The sequence below is a fragment of the Musa acuminata genome, chromosome BXJ3-11, assembly GCF_036884655.1.
Source record: "Musa acuminata AAA Group cultivar baxijiao chromosome BXJ3-11, Cavendish_Baxijiao_AAA, whole genome shotgun sequence".
Lineage (NCBI taxonomy): Eukaryota > Viridiplantae > Streptophyta > Magnoliopsida > Zingiberales > Musaceae > Musa > Musa acuminata.
Genome location: NC_088359.1, coordinates 428,127 through 442,968, shown reverse-complemented (window position 1 = coordinate 442,968; position 14,842 = coordinate 428,127). Strand labels below are relative to the sequence as shown.

General features: G+C 41.3%; 2 protein-coding genes across 3 annotated transcripts; one reads left to right on the top strand and one right to left on the bottom strand.

Moving 5' to 3' along the window:
* Positions 1 to 1,051: 1,051 nt before the first annotated feature.
* LOC108951701 (hydrophobic protein LTI6B) lies at positions 1,052 to 1,719 on the bottom strand. The gene is made up of 3 exons (XM_018820482.2): positions 1,577 to 1,719; positions 1,274 to 1,389; positions 1,052 to 1,190 (listed from the first exon to the last, which is right to left on the bottom strand). Exons 1-2 carry the CDS (start codon positions 1,664 to 1,666, stop codon positions 1,306 to 1,308), a joined length of 174 nt encoding a protein of 57 aa, XP_018676027.1. The 5' UTR covers positions 1,667 to 1,719; the 3' UTR covers positions 1,052 to 1,190; positions 1,274 to 1,305.
* A 5,492-nt stretch (positions 1,720 to 7,211) lies between these two features.
* Positions 7,212 to 12,640, top strand: LOC135653185 (auxin response factor 22-like). Of its 2 annotated transcripts, XM_065174819.1 has the most exons (6): positions 7,212 to 7,790; positions 7,920 to 8,165; positions 8,323 to 8,385; positions 8,479 to 9,633; positions 10,913 to 11,799; positions 12,280 to 12,640. In XM_065174819.1, exons 4-6 carry the CDS (start codon positions 8,539 to 8,541, stop codon positions 12,323 to 12,325), a joined length of 2,028 nt encoding a protein of 675 aa, XP_065030891.1. In that variant the 5' UTR covers positions 7,212 to 7,790; positions 7,920 to 8,165; positions 8,323 to 8,385; positions 8,479 to 8,538; the 3' UTR covers positions 12,326 to 12,640. The 2 variants fall into 2 exon arrangements, with proteins under 2 accessions (XP_065030891.1, XP_065030890.1); XM_065174818.1 differs by having other exon boundaries at positions 7,212 to 8,165.
* The last annotated feature ends 2,202 nt before the right edge of the window (positions 12,641 to 14,842 follow it).

Genomic DNA, 14,842 nt, shown 5'->3' with positions numbered 1-14,842 from the left:
ATGCAAAATTGCTATAGCAGTGGGAACGTTGGACCTATCCATCGATGACAAAGAAAGTATCATATCTATTTATCGATGATGGAGAGAGTTGCACATGAAGGCAACAATGACGGAGCAGAGGTGTGTTAGGGTCGTACTGAGGGAGGGGTTTGTTTAAGGTGTTTAGTTGGTTCGATTGAGCCAATAACACTTAGTTCAATTGATACAGGTGACAATCTAGTTCACAAACCCGGTGCTCACATGAGGAGTTTGATGCTTGGGTGAGGTGAGCACCCAAACAACACTTCACTGAAGTATGGCACTCAGCCATTGTGTGAGGCCTTGTCTTGTCTCGCCTCGCTCGAGCACCTTGGCACATTTCCAAAACACTAAGTCTCATAACCACTAATGTCACCTCCTAGCAGAAAGAAAGATATATCTACTTCCATTGCTGGTGAAACATAACTTTGTTCTTGCAGTCGGAGGACGACTTGAAATGGAGATATCATTGAACATCAGCTGAATTAGTATCTGCCAACATGGATTATCTAAAAATTTGCCAAGTTAGCAAATCATTATCAGTAGACATTAAAGTTCTGCTTTGCGCTTGCCATTCTATGTTTCTGTATATATTGCCAACTGTGTTATTCATGAACTCCCACTAGTACCAAATATCAGGTGCTCATATTGTTGAAGCCAACCTTTCATGTTGCAGTATGTCGAGTGATCCTATGTCGGTAGAAAGCTACTAATAATAATTACATATTTTTGAGCTGCTGTTAATTAAGGAGACTTCCATTTTAATGCTTGCCTTATCAGTTAGGTGATAGAGAACACAAAACTAGGACCATGAATGCAACTTGGATATGAGCAAGACGAGTGGTCAATGGAAAAGGGATGAAGTACGAACAGCAAAGCATTGTTCCTCAAATCGCTGTTCATTTCCTGCTGTAAAAGTAGTTTAGATGAAGAGTTTGATGCCTCATATATATTCTGCCTTTTATACCTGTGACTTTATCCTGACACTTTAAACAAAAGTGCTATGGGAAAGGGAGAATGGAATCCAATTCCATCACACCAAACTCAACGCTTCATTTATTGATGACAGGTCTTTCTACTTTACATCAAGAGCAGCACATACAGCAATCAATTAACACAGCAACACAACAATCAAACGCAAACTGGGATGGCAGTTCACAGCTACCATTTCCCTGCAGAAGGTGATTAAGCATATCTCCTTTAGATTTTATATTCGTAGCATACCAAAAAACCAAAGGATGAAATATTGCGTTACCTTCAGCAGAAGCAGGGGGGAGAAGCACGAGTTTACTTGGTGATGGCATACACAGCGTAGATGATCCCCGGGAGGTACCCAAACAAGGTCAACAACAGGCAGATCCAGAACTCCACCTGCCAGTTGAATAGATAAAGATCAGTTCTTAGATCATAGCACAGATGAGCATATTTATATATGTTTCTCTCTGCAGCTCTTAAATAAATTCACGAGAAGAAGAAGAAGAAGAAGAAGAGCTTGAGCGCAGTAGGCACTCTGAGAGGCCTACGTGCGTACGTGCGTGCATGTTGAGCTTATCAATACCTGGCATCCGAATTTGAGGAAGACGCCCAGTGGGGGGAGGAGGATGGCCACAAGAATATCGATGCAATTGACCGTGCCCTCGTCCGCCATCAGCGATATATCTGGAGCTCCGAGGACGACGACGGCGACGAAGAAGAAGGATAGCAAATGAGTAAGCGAATGGGGGTGGAAAGCTTCGGGTGCCTTTAATAGGTAGACATGATGGCACGTGCAGATCGCGTGAATCTTAATAATACAGCCTAATCCTACGCAGGACTGCGCACTTTTCCACTGCCGCAGATGCTCTCGGAACGAGATCACATGATTTCTACTAATCTATTAACGTAACTATGCACATTGCCGATCAGTGAAGCACAGCCATGTGTTGGTGTGGTCAAGTTGGGTAGGATTGCCGATTGTGGAAGAGCAAGCACTTGCGCCTGTTTCACATGATTGTTTTAGAATGCATGGTTCTTGTCCTATTACAACTATTTGTATCATCATAATTATGTAAAGTTCAGTAATCCCAAAAGGGGTAATAGAATCCCTCGTAAAGCTAATGACAATTGAAGATATGGGTTAGAGGTCCATTGCTATTAGATCAATCTTTTGGAAAGTATCATAATATAGCTTTCAATGTCAATCAAGATCTTTTTAACCAAAGTATTTACAATTCAAAGGGAGACTACTAATGTGTCATCAAGGTGCTTTGCCTCTTCTTCTTTGAATACAATTGGTGGGTCTTGCTGAGGTAAAATCTCTTCATTTAAGACTCCCTAGCATATAATTTTCAAGCACAAGAGCTATAGCCCACTATTGCTAGCCCATTGATGATTACATCTAGTTGCCTCTTAATAGGCCCTCAAGGTTTAGGGCATGTCTCTAGGGTCTTATAAAGGAACTTATTAAAATGTCCTCTTTGAATTAACTTCTTGATTTGTTCCTTCATGATATAATAGTTTTTAGTGTCATACTCATTATCTTGGTGAAAGCAATAGAACTTTGTCATATTCCTCCTCAATACTGTAGCCCTTAAAAGCCAAGGCATATGGAGGAATCCCTTTTCTTGAATTTGCATAAACACTTCTATATAAGATATGCTTAATGGCATGAAATCATGTCGAGGAGGAACACAATCCCCCCTTAGTGAATTATTGTGTGTTCTTTCCGGATGATTCTAGTATGACACCCTTTCTTCTTTTGCTGACTTTATTAGTTCCATCTTTCTTTTTTCGGTGATCACATATTCCATGGCAAAATATCAATTGGCTTATTGTAGAGTCATCAAAGGTTGAGTGATGACTTGATAAAAAAATCTTAACGATTGTAGCCTATTGATATAAGCATTTATAGGACAAAAAATGTTAGGTTAGTAACCATCTTGACTTCCTCGTTAAACCTTCTAATATAACTTTTCAATGATTTTTTTTTCTTCCTTGTGTATGGCTAGGAGAGTAGTAAACTTTTTAGAGAGCTTATATATGATAAAGTTGAGTTCAAACCCCCTTGCTAAGTATCCAAATTAAGGAGATAGAATGGGGAGGGAGCTTGACGAACCACTCTCTTGTTGTACCCCTCAAGGTTGTTGGGAAGGTCTGACACATGAGAAAGTTGATGATCCCATAAAGCATTATCTGAGAAGTAAATACTACTATATGCCCTAATGAGTTAGACTTTCCATCATATATATCTAAGGTTGGGAGCTGAAAGCCCTAGGGAACTGACTCCTTATTTTTTATTTCACGAAGGGAGAGAGCAAATATGACTAAGCTTTCAATTGCTTCCCCTGTTTTATTTCTTTACGAATGTCTTCTAACCTTTGATTTGTTTCATTGAGGTGATCTTGAAGTTCAATTATGAGTTTGGTCGATTGAGCAACTAATTTATTTTATATTTTGTTTATGGTGGGGGATTTAGAACTTAGACTAGTTGAGGGGAGTGTGCTTCTTGTGGTATGTTGACTTGAGTTAGACGTAACACTACTATGAGGCTAGGAATTAAAACAGGTGATGGAACTAGAGCTGGGAATGATGGAGTGAATGGAGTAGGTTATGTTTGCTAGGTCAATTGGCTCAGTTGAGGAAGGTATGGGACTACAGTTTGGACTATCCCAATTAGGACCTATACTTGTTGGACTAAAGTGTACAAGGTCTCGACTAAGATGATCATTATTGTGGAGGCTAAAGGTATGAGCTATTGGAGAGGTGGTTGATTGAACATTGAGTCCTAAAAAAATCATCGGAATAGCGTAGAGTTAGGAATCTAAAAATATGGATTATGTACGGTCGACAATCTAAATTACCCAAGTTGTGAAATCATTAGGATGGGGGGATTTGGCAAAGACGCGTATAGAACAATCAGACTCAGATTATTTGGATTTAGATCTTCGGGGTTTGGCCAAAATTATATAGTGAAGTTCCCTTGAGGCATTCTAATTGGTCATCCTTCTAACGCCAAACTATTAGGTTAGTTTTTGGTTGTCCGAGGTGTAAGTCAACTTGAATCCAACTTGGTCCACTTCTCAAGCTGGTCTCAAGTGGAACTCCTTCGTCAACCCTTTGAATTCTACAAAAATTACATTGGGGCACTCCCAATAATACCCTTCTAATGCTTAAATCAGTAGGCTAGTTGAATAGATTGAATGAGTAAGTTTAGTAATGTCCTTGATGTACTTGTGAGCCCTTATTTTTCTAGTGAATATTTAGTATTGTTACTTCTATATGACATGTAGCTCATGGGAATATGGGGTGTTGATTTCAATTGTAATCATCATGACTCTACGCTAAACCTGGGACTACATAGTCTCATGAGATGTGGTATGGATCTGACGGTAGGGGTAACTAGCTGGCTGCAAAATGTGAGATTGTAAGGGGTGAACGTGTATACCATATGGGATTTGCTCGTTATCAATGCATCATAATATGGGGCCCCAATTTTAACCATATGGCACTGAGGTGCCATTGACTATTAGAATCCTATCCGTTGATCATACAACTCATTATTGATTGTCATATAGTATTGGCACATTGGTCTCATAATTTAGGCATGTCTACCACATAGGATTGAGTCATTGTCTGTATAGCACCAACATGTCAACTATGTGGAGTTTGTTGATCCGACATGGCAAATGTGTCAACTTCATGATCTTAGTATATCGATGGTATCATTTCGATCGTATCGCATTGACATTTTAATCACATGGTAACCACAGACATTTTAATCACATGGTAACCACATATTAGCTTACACAGCTCTTCTATAATAATAACATATTTCAGAAGAAATTAAATAGCATATTTCTCGACTTCTGTCATTAAGAGTTAGATTGGATCTTTTATTATCAATCTTAACTTTTTAGGATTACCATTAAACCAATTAAAAAAGTTTGATCATGATACTATGACATACCATGAGTTTGAACCTTGTATTTGTCCCCCTTTTATTTTTGATTACCCTTCTTTCAATTTGGCACATTCCCCATGCACTTATGTTCAATCATGTGTATTAAGCAATTTGCGCATAAGAGGGTACGCTAAGAGTTGTCTCCTAATTTTGTTATCATGCCCAAAGTCTAAGTTATCTTCATCAAAATTTAGTAAGAAGAACAGATGATACCTACTCCATCCCCAGAAAAGTTAGTGGAAGAAGAAAGATTGTAAAAAGAACTCGGTGGCTTGTGGATGTTGATGTTCTACCTAAGGAATTGAGTGAAACAAACACATCTGCCGATGGTCTCCCTTGACATGTTTGGGTACTTTATCATGTGCAAATATTCTATGCCAGAATTGATTGTTTCAAGGCATGCTTGACCACCGAGAGAGAGAGAGAGAGAGAGAGAGAGAGTGCTGTCCTCCTTGCTGTGAGGGCTCCTACTCTGACCCCGGAATCTTTGTTCCTGGGATGGCAGACCGTCCCACATGAACAACTCATCTCCCACCCTTACACAAATCAATGCCATAATACCTATCGCAAATGCACCACCCACTTTCTCTTCCTGCTCCTCCTGCTAAGTCATGGCCAACATCGATCCCAATGCTAACACACAAGATTGTGCTACATCTCTTCTCGTTTTCATGAGATGATCATGAACTAATGCTTCATGCCGGAAGTAGAGAGAGAGAGAGAGAGAGAGAGAGACTCAAAGCTCCAAAGACACACCCAGGATCCTCCATTCTTCTCTGTCTCTGGATTAGCTAGACATTATTTAATATCATTGTCATCTATTGTTTCTCAGATGCCTAGGAATGTCAGGCATGATGGAATTAAGCCTTTTGCTGATGAGTGAGCTCAGGAAGAACATGCATGCCAAGTTGCAGAGTAAACTACTCAAGCAGGTTATGTACCTGACATAAAGATATCCGGATTTTTGGATGATACCACCGAATCGCAGCTGAAAACTGAGTCATTGATGTGACCTGAGAAATCTTTAGCAGCGCAAAATCTAATCACTAGATACGGATTTCTAATAAGAAGAACAAACAAACACACACAAAAATTGATCTTCTCTTTCAAAAAAAAACAAAGTTTTCGTTTCCCCTGCAAACACGCCTCAGGAAATGCTTTTGCTTTTTGGTCTCTGATGATTCTGACTTCCAGCAGAATTCAAACAATGTCTACTCCACCATTCATTAGTGATCAACTTGCTCCATGTGAAATGACATGCATTTAAGTATATTCAAATAAAATCATACTTTTTTATTTTTATTATAATATATTAGTATATTTCATTTTCAATGATTTCTCTTTCAAAAATGGAGATTTTAAGTAGTACAGATTCTGCTTCATGAATTCTTTCTGCCGGAATATGTCAGATCTCGGTTTATCTCGATGAGGGCAAGGCCGAGTATGGATGGATAAATAGATAGAGGCCATTTGTGGACTTGATAGCTCTCCTCCTCCATGTGTTGTCTTGTGTTCTTCCTCCATGCACGTCATTATCCGCCTACCTTCACAAGGCAAGCTGTCGTTAGCTGCCCCCATGCGGCACGCAGCTCACGGGACACATGCATCGACTCCAAAAACAACTCTCTCATCTGAAATCCAGTCCACTGCTTTGGTTTGTATACAGTGTGCCATGAAGGATGACGTGGATCATCTTTTTGCTTGACTGTGAAGTTGCTTGATCACAGTGGGTTGGGTTGTATGAGGTTGGGATGTGAAGAAGGGGAAACGTGACGAAGGATGTCACTGTTGAAGAGTCCGAGAACACCAAGACGATAGGCGGGGGAGGCTCAACTTGTGGGTTGTGACCGGGGAGGAAGGACAGTCGGTGTGATCGCATTGTGCTGCACGCGCAGTAATGGCCGGAAGTTGTAGAGAGAAGGACCTAAATTAAGACAGCGTGGGAATGGACCAGCCTGAGCTAATGATTGACATACAAACGATCCTCTTTCCGTTGTCTTTGTCTCCTCAGAGCCATATTCCCATCATAATACTGCCTTAATGATCGATCATATGCTTTCTGCCTATGGAATTCGCTGCCTGATGGCTCCATTGATCTCAATCATCACTGTTCTTTTCTTTTCTTTTTTTGTTTTCAGAAATATATGTGGATCTTAGATCCTTGCATGCTTCATCTTGATGCAGTCCATCATTGTTGATCAATCAAGGTTGCTACTTTTAAATTAAGAAGCAATCCAAAAAAACGATAGCTTGCTTTGCTTTGCTTTGCTGGGGAAAGAGGTCAGGTAGTGGCAATGTGGTGAATGGAGAGGAAAGACGAGAGGAAGTCGCAGCAGGAAGCGCGAGGGTCTCCACGTTGTGCGGATCGGTGGGGACTTACGACGACGGTGGCCTCCAGAATCGCGCCGTCCGAACAAAGGATCCGGGATGGAGTCCGCGACGCGTGTCGATTAAAAGCCTTCCTATTGTAAGGTGTGGCGTCGAATGGCACAAACACCAGATCTCCTCCTCTTCGTCCCGTGCTCCCACTTCCACTGCTACAGCATCGCAGGGACACCACATGAATCGAAATCTCACAAGAAAAGAATAGGAGACGCCAATTTGATTTGATTTCTTAGTGCAATGTTTTAGATTCTTTTCTATCTCTCTCCCCTTTCTTTTCCCCTCGTTGCCTTTTCATCGCGTCTGTGTGTGTGTGTGTGCGTGTGAGAGAGAGAGAGAGAGAGAGAGAGAGAGAGCTGCGTGATTCTTGCTATGATGGGGAGAGTTTCACTGTGATCGGGGGATAATTGGCGGCAAGATTGCATCTTGGGTTGTGTTCTTTGGCGAATAGGTTCTTTATTCTTTGTTGATTTGGTATTTGGCGTGATATTTGTTCGATTTGTTGAGATGAGGGGTGTGGGGAAGGAAAGCGTAAGGATTGAGATTTTTTTGCTGCAAAATGGATTTTTGGATTTTGTAGGGTTTCGAAGCAGCAGGGTTTGAGTCGAGGTGGTGAATTGAGCTCGGTGGTGGAGTTTATACACACGTGTCTGGTTGGATTTTCTTAGAGACTTTGATCGAGTAGAGATAGACAGGGTTCTTGGTGTTTTGTTGCCGCTCTTGATCGACTTCGAGAGGAGATTTTTGGCAGAAGAAAAAAGGAATTTCTCTGGTTCTCCATTCTGCGCCGGAAATTTCTCCTTTGTCCAGTCGCGTCCTGAGCAAGGTAAGCTGCCAGGCATTAGGTCTCAACTTCCAAGAGTCTGAAGTTTCCTGTTTCTTTTCCGGTATCAAAATTCCAGCTTGGGTGTCGATTTGGATATTTCCGGTTCATGGTGATTACTCTATGTTTTTTGATTCCTTATGGTGATTCCTTGTTTCAGGAATCCCAATGATAGAAGGAATCTTGTGTTGTGGAGGAGATGAAGACTTGGCTTGCTTGATAGGTGAGAGATTTATCATTGATTTCTTCTTCTTAGGTCATTAAGGTGGTTCTTTCCTTCCCTACTCGACTGACAGAAATTTGTTTCGGTTCCCAGCATTCTCCCAAGACTAGTTAGAGTTGTTGTTTCCCACGCTTGCTTTCGGTGAATCCATCGATGAAGGACCACGATCGATGCCTGGACTCCCAGCTCTGGCATGCTTGCGCCGGCGGGATGGTTCAGATGCCGGCCGTGAATTCAAGGGTCTACTACTTCCCCCAGGGTCATGCTGAGCACGCCCAAGGGGTTGTGGACTTTGGGACCTCTCGGCAGATACCGCCTCTCATCCTCTGCAGGGTGACTGCAGTCAAGTTCACGGCTGATAAGGAGACGGATGAGGTCTTTGCCAAGATCCAGATGGTCCCCATCAGCAACAGCGAGCTGGACTGTGGCGAAGACGGCTGCTTGGATCTTGGTATGAACGGAATTGATTCGCAAGAAAAGCCTACATCTTTTGCCAAGACACTGACGCAATCGGATGCCAACAATGGTGGTGGATTCTCAGTCCCTCGCTATTGTGCTGAGACCATCTTCCCCAGGTTGGACTACTCAGCGGAACCCCCTGTGCAGACTGTGATTGTGAAGGATGTACAGGGCGAGGTCTGGAAATTTAGGCATATTTACAGGGGGACACCACGCCGGCACCTGCTCACCACTGGATGGAGTACCTTTGTAAACCAGAAGAAGCTGGTGGCCGGGGATTCGATTGTGTTCCTCAGAGCAGAGAACGGAGATCTACGCATTGGGATCCGGCGTGCCAAAAGAGGTGGGGTTGGTGATGGCCCTGAGACACCTTCTGGGTGGAATCCTCCGGGTGGAAGTGGTGTCTCTGGCTATGGTGGATTCTCTGTCTTCCAAAGGGAGGAAGAGAGCAATTTGATGAGAGGTACTGGTGGTAATTTTACCTCGAGCAGGGGTATGAGAGGAAGGTGCCGAGTGACGGCAGTTTCTGTGGTTGAAGCAGCAACCTTTGCGACTAGAGGGCATCCCTTTGAGGTTGTATACTACCCAAGAGCCAATACGCCTGAGTTCTGTGTGAAGGCTGCGGCAGTGACAGCAGCGATCAGGACCCGGTGGTCACCAGGGATGAGATTTAAGATGGCTTTTGAAACCGAGGATTCATCAAGGATTAGTTGGTTCATGGGGACTATATCTTCAGTTGAGGTTGCAGATCCTGTAAGATGGCCTAATTCACCATGGAGACTTCTTCAGGTATCTTTTTTATGCAGCATGCATGTGTCTACCGAGCTAAATGTTCAATCTTCCTGTTTCCTCTGATTATCATTTGCTGCTTTATTACTTTCTGATGGAAGTCTTTTTTTTGCATGAACAGTGTTGCTGGTATGTATATCTTCTTTGTTTTTCCTTTCAGTTTGACATTCATGTTCTTTTGTTTGATTACTTGTCTAAGAAATATCTGATGTGGTGACTAAATACTTATTTTGATGAAGATATACTGAAGAAATTCTCGAGGGACATCTTGTCATATACTTCTTTAGCTTTTATTATGATGGGATTGACTATAACACTTGGCCATCTTAGTTGCATAGAGTAGAATGAAGTGTTTTTTACCCTTTGTTTTACACCCATTTCATGTCTATAATTTTGTTCTTTATCATTTCTATCATGTACTAATGTTATATTATCATTGTCAATGGCAGTACAGAGATGTCATGTTCTCTTTCATCTCCATGGGGGTATTATAGCAAATAATAGGACTTTTATCCTTGGGAATTGACATGTACATTGTGTTTATGATCTGAACCAGTTGTTCATAGGCAACAAAACCGTGCTGCTTAAATAAATGCAAACTTGATCCCAGATCTGGTTAGTTGGTAGAATAAGAACATGATAATATTTCTGTGGTGGTTCTGAGTCGTAACCCTGAAGGCTGAAGGTTGTAGTTGTTGTATTAGAATATATTGGCATCAGGAAAATGACTTTCTTTTAACAACTCATATTCCCATGAAATACTTGAGTTTTTAATATGTGGGTAATGTATTCACATAAAAATTGTTTTTTTTTGGCAAAGTTCTTTTTTGGAAAACTTATTTTTGGCAGGGAAAATAGAGTAAAACTTCCTTTTGGCAGATAAAATAGAGTAAAACTTCTTTCCGTAGAGAAAAATAGCGTCATTCATGAATAAATAGGATCATTCTGCTGAGTCACATGCATATATTTGAGAAATGGTACCATTATGGCTATCTTTTCATAAACATGTAAAGGATAATCTTGAGTCCTACTCATGGTCATGAATGAAATTTGGTTGATCTGCTGTCACATATATGAATTTCCTAGAGACCTCAAATTGTGTTTCCTTAATTTCTGTCGCGCATTGATACTCTTTTGATTCTGTATTTTACAACTGATGCTTCTTGCTTGACAGTTCAACTATGTCCCTTTGTTTTCCTTTTAACTTTCTTTTCTACCCAGAGTGTATCTCAGGTTTACAATTCGAGAATGCTAATCACCCCTGGAAATGGGTTTGCAGGTGACTTGGGATGAACCAGACCTGTTACAGAATGTGAAACATGTGAGCCCATGGCTAGTTGAGCTGGTCTCACACATGCCAGCCTTAAATCTTGCACATTTCTCCCCACCCAGCAAAAGACCGCGGATACCCCAACACCCTGATTTCCCCTTTGAAAGTCACTTTCCAACTCCAATGGTCCCTGGAACCCCCCTTGGGCCTAGCGACAGCATCTTTTGTTGTATTTCTGACAGCGCTCCTGCAGGCATACAGGGAGCCAGGCATGCAAATTTTGGTTTATCTTTATCAGATCTCCACCTTAACAAACTGCAGACGGGCCTGTTCCATGCTGGGTTTCACCGGCTTGATCATGCTACCCCACCCTCAAGGATATCAACGGGTGTTATTGTCAGCAATTCCACCTTTCATGATAACAATGTATCTTGCTTGCTAACAATTGGTCATCCTTCTCAGAGCCTGAAGAAATCATGTAACAGAAAGCCACCACAATTAGTGCTCTTTGGGCAGCCAATACTCACCGAACAACAGGTATCTTTGAGCAAACCTGAGAACATAATCTCCATTGGTGCTGCTGGAAAGAATTCACCAGACGGGAATCTTGAGAATATGAATGTGTCTGATGGCTCTGGATATGCAATAGGTCAAAAGGGGCCATGTTACAGGAATTGTCGAAATTCAGATCTCAGTCTTGAGACTGGGCATTGCAAGGTTTTTATGCAATCAGAAGATGTCGGTCGCACCCTTGACCTCTCTGTCTTTGGTTCATATGAGGAATTATATGGGACGCTTGCTGACATGTTTGGAATTGAGAAGTCAGAGATAATGAGCCATGTGCTTTACAAGGATGCAGCTGGTGCAATTAAACACACCGGAGATGAACCATTCTGGTGAGGATCTTGATCCCAATTTTTTGCAATCTGCAGAAAGACTATTTCTTTCATTATATGCTAAAGATGCCATCCACTCATGCCCACTGTTTCTAGTGTTATCTTTCTGTCATTTTTGTCCGAAAGGGATCTGGAAGATTCCAAATGCTTTATTTCATTTTCTTCCTATGTGTTTCTGCCTCAATTTGGCAGACATACCTACCTTGATGTTTGTTTCCTGAAGATAATGGTGCACAAGTTCCAGATGGTTTGCATAGCTGGCATTATCTTCAGGAAACAAATTATGACTTTTTTTTCTTGTCTCAGATTCATTTTATTTATCCCATGCTTCTTGTGGAACATTTCATGAAGCGAGCACGTTCCTTCACCTGGAGCATGTTGCTAGATATACAAAGTGGAGTGTAGGTTTTCCATGAAAATTTGGAATGCACTGTTTTTGTAGAACATAAGCTGATGGACATTTATCTTTGTGTTTTCTAGTGACTTCATCAAAACAGCCAGGAGGTTGACAATATTGACTGACTAATGAAGCTGACGACGAAGCAAGTTTGTGGAATCTCTTGCCAACTGTACAGTTGAATGAGCAAGTCTCGGAGTGCCAACATCATGCGCGCTTCATTCTTCGATGCTGATTTTTATGTAACCATAGCCGCTTCTCTGTTATACATCATCGATCTGCAGTATCAAATTTGCAACTAAGCAATAGTCGTTATCATTTTTATTTACCAGAAGGGATGGTTCATATGTTCTATTCTTGCTCGATATTACTGCCTCAGTAACTGTTGCAGCAAAAGCACAAAATTTCATTTTTAATCAAGATGATCTGTTCTTATGATTTAAACTGTGGTATGTACCTTTCTTGTCATGCACACAGAAGAAGGTTTTACTCCATCCTAAATGTAGCAGAAAATATAATGCAAAACTGCTGTAATGCCTGTACACTATGAATCATTGGGATGCGTTGTTCATGTGTGTTACTGAAACGTCACTTCGGTGGATAACCGATATATTATTGTCACATAGTGTAGTGATGTAATTATGATACGGGCATCGTATTAGTACAATCTCATCAAATATTCCGGGTTAATTATATATATTTTTTATATTTTATATTTTAAAAAATTATATTAGGATACTTATCGTTATAAAAGTAAAATATTTAATTTTATTTCTCCTCATGTCAACGATTCTATTGACAAAAATATTATACGTATTTAGTGATAAATCTTATATTGTCCGACATGTCATTGGTTCATCCGACGCTTCGTTTGAACCTTCGGCACATCGTTCTCTCTTTCGATATATTGCTCGATCCATTGGCATGTTGACCTCCCACAACATCTAATCTTCTTAGTGTAATGTTCGATCCTTTTGTTCCGATACTCGAATCATGGCACAAAGTATATCTTTCAACACGTCGACCAATCCTTCGGCCCAACATCCAATCTTTGACATGATTCATTCAGGACCAATATCTGATTATCTTGCATCGATCGATTTGTCTTTCTATGATCGAAGATAGTCCTACTTCACTCAAACACTCATTAGATCATAACTTCATCAATTAACTTCATCAATTAATTTCATCATCAAAATATGAAATTCAATAACGGCTCTAACAGAGGTTCCATTTGACGATTGCCCCGTGACCCCTTCTTCTCCCGCTTTGCCTCCTCCTTTGTGATGCCCATAGGGCTCAGTACTCCCAATAATCAATAAAATATTTATTTTTCTTACGATGAGGGTCTTTTCTTATGGATCATTTCCAAATGTTTCCCTAGGGGGCTGTGGACCATTGACTTGAATGGAGCCTCGTGGTGCCAGTGCTATCCTTATTCTCTCTTCCTAATCATAAGGTCATTTGCGGACGAGCCATCTCCCTTTCCTCCATGGTTTTGTGGCGAGGGGACTCTTGGGATTTCGATGGTTTTGTTTTCTTCCTGGGAAGCGAAACTATCGTCATGTAATAACATTTGGATTCTCGAGAGTCGCCCCTATTTAAGTGACGTTGTCCCGAGTGGGGAACTTGATTGCCATGTGATACGTGGAGATCACAACCTTCAATCGATTTGAGGAGGGGGCTACCAATGATGGCATTGTATGCAGAAGGAAGGTCCACCATGACGAACTTGGCCGGTAAAGTCTTAGATCGGGGTTCCTTGCTAAAGGTGACATGGAGGGTTACTATACCTATGGGGAAGATGGGGTCCCCTGTGAATCCTAACAGCGAGGACATCATCAGAGATAGGTCACTCATGGCTACTCCGGGTTTCGGAAGGCGTCGAGATAGAGCACGTCTGTAGAGCTGCCAGTGTCAATCATCGCCCTCTTGACAAGAGCGTTGGCCATCCAAACAGAGATTACCAAAGCATCATCATGGGTGGGGTCCAAGTGGCTCTCATCTTCTTCTCTGAAGATTATCCTAGGCCCTTCTTCGATTCTCGGGGTTTTTCCTGAGAAGTCTCGGGCATAGGCTTTCCAACCTAAGGAGCTTTCATCTTTAGAAGCATGCCCTGTGAAGATGACGTCAATCTGCTTTTCCATGGATCCTCGGGGGCGGGGCCCTTCCTTATGAGCTCCTCGATTTGGTACCTCAGATCCTAGCACTCTTCTATATCGTGTTCATAATCCCGATGGAAACGATAATACTTGGATTTATTCCTCTGCTCTGGAGACTCTCTCGTGGGTTTGGGCTTCCTTAGCAGGCCCTTCTTTATTTGGAGAAAAATCTTTATCCTCGTCGTGTTGTGGGAGAGTAGCTCATTCTCTCTCGTCAATAGGACTCTCTTGAATGAGAGAATTTGAAGATGAATACAACTAAAGATTTCTCATAAATAAATAAGATACCTACATGCGTATGATTATTAACGCATAGACTCCTGATAACGTACTCAAAGGATGCGTATGATTATTAACGCATAGACCCATGATGACGTACTCAAAGGATGTAACAATAATAGTTAATATTTTATTATTATTTATTTATTTATTTAGAAAATAATCTTTACGTTTTATGAAGATTGTTAAGATATTAAGTGGCAAC

Bases quoted from the DNA above. Each gene is read 5' to 3' on its own strand.
- LOC135653185 (XM_065174819.1), top strand. From the start codon at position 8,539: ATGAAGGACCACGATCGATGCCTGGACTCCCAGCTCTGGCATGCTTGC. The intron at 9,634-10,912 runs GTATCTTTTTTA...ATGGGTTTGCAG, and splicing joins CACCATGGAGACTTCTTCAG to GTGACTTGGGATGAACCAGA. The intron at 11,800-12,279 runs GTGAGGATCTTG...TGTGTTTTCTAG, and splicing joins ACCGGAGATGAACCATTCTG to TGACTTCATCAAAACAGCCA.
- LOC108951701 (XM_018820482.2), bottom strand. From the start codon at position 1,666: ATGGCGGACGAGGGCACGGTCAATTGCATCGATATTCTTGTGGCCATC. The intron at 1,390-1,576 runs GTATTGATAAGC...TTCAACTGGCAG, and splicing joins TCCTCAAATTCGGATGCCAG to GTGGAGTTCTGGATCTGCCT.